At 42.1% G+C, this 2,486-nt stretch overlaps 1 protein-coding gene across 1 annotated transcript in view; it reads right to left on the bottom strand.

Annotated features, from left to right (window-relative positions):
* Positions 1-2,486, bottom strand: part of grk3 (G protein-coupled receptor kinase 3) — a 155,376-nt gene extending 152,890 nt beyond the window's left edge. The window contains exon 1 of the mRNA XM_028601466.1: positions 2,285-2,486. Within this exon, the coding sequence (XP_028457267.1) occupies positions 2,285-2,397 (113 nt within the window). The 5' untranslated portion in view covers positions 2,398-2,486. The remainder of the gene's footprint in view (positions 1-2,284) is intronic.

The raw sequence follows: 2,486 nt of genomic DNA on the forward strand, positions 1-2,486 counted from the left end.
ACTGAAATCAGACTGTAGCTGTAGTTTCATCTGATGGCCTGCTCATGCTGGGTTTCTTGCAAACAGCTCGGATGAGCAAAGGGTTTCGGATCAAGAGCTGCACGTGTACCGACAGAGTGCAACTGTCTACAACACCACAGACAGGACTCAGCAGCAGCCTCGCAATAAATGGGGCTGGGCAATACGTCAATATAAATCCATATCATGACATGAGACTAGCCGGGCTGCTCCCTCTTGGTCGATTAGTCGACTAATCTGTCGTTTTTGATCTTAGTCAACTTAGATCTCTTTAGTCCATTAGTCATGTTTGATGCTTTTTTTTTTTCATGCTGAATGACTTATTTCCAAGAAACGTACGAGCACATCTCTGGTAAACACAAGATTTAAAGTGGTGCTTTTAGCACGACTCTTTGCTGAGAAACTCATACAGATCTGTCGATTAAATCTAGAGCTGCCACCTCTTAGTCGATTAGTCGATTAATCGGTCGTTTTGGTCTTAGTCGACTAAGATTTCTTTAGTCCATTAGTCATTTTTTATGCTTATTCATGCTTAATTACTTATTTCCAAGAAACTTCTGAGCACATTTATGGTAAACAAGATTTAAAGTGGTGCTTTTGCAGGATTAATTGTGGAGAAACTCAGTTTTACAGATGGTTAATTAACTACATTTATATTGTGCTTTTCTAGTCTTAACCACCTCTCAAAGCGCACAGCTCTGTCAATTAAATCAACTAATCGATTAGTCGATACGATTGAATGAGTGTTAGTCGACTAAGAATTTCTTCAAATCGAGCACAGCCCTAGAGACTAGATATCTTAGATTTTGGATATCGTAATATAGACGTGTTGTCTTTTCCTGTTTTTTTACAGGCTGCATGACAGTAAAGTGATGCGATTTTCGGAACTTTCCAGACTCTCGCTTGCCTTTACCCACTAAGTCGTCGTATCCACATTACTGAGGACTATTTATCACAAATCTCATTGTGAAAGCACTAGCACGGTGGCCCCAATGGCTAGCGCTGTGGCCTCACCGCAAGAAGGTTCTGGGTTCGAAATCCAAGTGGTTCTGGGCCTGTGTGGAGTTGAGTGGTCACCCCCATGGTTTCCCCCGTCATCAAAAAACATGTACTAGGTTCTCCAGTCAGTGCCCTTGAGCAAGGCACTGGCTCAGATCTGGAGTCGGTCCCTGGCTGCCCACAGCTCCCTTGAGGGATGGGTTAAATGCAGAGAATGAATTTCGCTCCATGTATGTGGATGTGACAATAAAAGTACCTTTACCTTACCAACTGTCAGCACTACAATATCGATAGGAGGTATTTGGTCAAAAATATCATGTTTTTTTGGGTCCATATCGCCCAGCTCTAGTTGTCACAACTGTCACATTAATCCCCAATTATTTTGATAATCCATTGATCAGTTTGAGTCATTCTTTATGGGAAAAAAAAGTCAAAGTTCTCTGATGTCCGCGTGTTAAATATGAATATTGTTCTAGTTTCTTCTTTCCTCTGGGACGGTAAACTGAATATCTTTGAGTTGTGGACAAAAACGAGACATTTTGAGGACATCATCTTGTTGTTGTTTTTTTTTGGGAAACACTGATCGAGATTATTTTAAATAAATTAATAGACCAAACAAACTAATCGATTAATTGGGAAAATAGACGATTATGAAAATAACTGTGAGCTTGGCAACAGGGCAACCCTAACGATCAGTTTGTAAGTCTGTCTGACAGATGTCGGCACATAGAGCAAGAACAGGACACCATTAAGGCTTGGCATTGTTTGAACAAAATGTGACACATATCCTGCATCATAATCTGCTATTGTGGCCCCTCAGTTGGGAGAGGCGAGTGGTTGACTTTGGTATGCGTGCAGTTTAGTGTCCTAAACTCCCCAATGGAAGAATCTACGTGCAGTTAAGTGTCCCAAACTCCCCAAACAATCTCCTTAATTATGAACCTGCTAAACCACCTGTATAACAGGTGTTAGAGTCAGGGTAGGATAAGGCCCCTCATCATTTGGGAAAATCAGTTTTTGGAAAATAATTTGAGACACTAAACTGCACGTATTACCTTTAACTTCTTGGTGAGTTCTAGGTGTAGCACAAACTGAAAACGGTCCTATTTAGCATACGGTAAGTCACAGGTTTGAGAGGAAGCACGCCTCCATCTCCCTATATGGTTTCACATCACATCCATCCATTAGACAGGAAAACAACCCCCAAGCTCGGTGTGGGGGGGTCCAACATGAAAGCTCTTTGTAAAATGAAATGTATTTTTTTTACCTGGGTTCAGGCAGGATGATTTTCTTACTCGCCCGGGCCGCTGGAGTAGATTTGCTCTTCTCCATCGCCATCAAATAACTGACATCGGCGAGCACTGCTTCGAGGTCCGCCATCTTTCGACCCTGGGAGGACCCAAAATCAATCAAATAACCGGGGCTGGATGTGTATGGGGGGGTGGGTGGGCTGCTTTTTTTTTATTATA

This window comes from Perca flavescens, chromosome 16 (genome assembly GCF_004354835.1).
Source record: "Perca flavescens isolate YP-PL-M2 chromosome 16, PFLA_1.0, whole genome shotgun sequence".
Classification (NCBI taxonomy): Eukaryota; Metazoa; Chordata; class Actinopteri; order Perciformes; family Percidae; genus Perca; species Perca flavescens.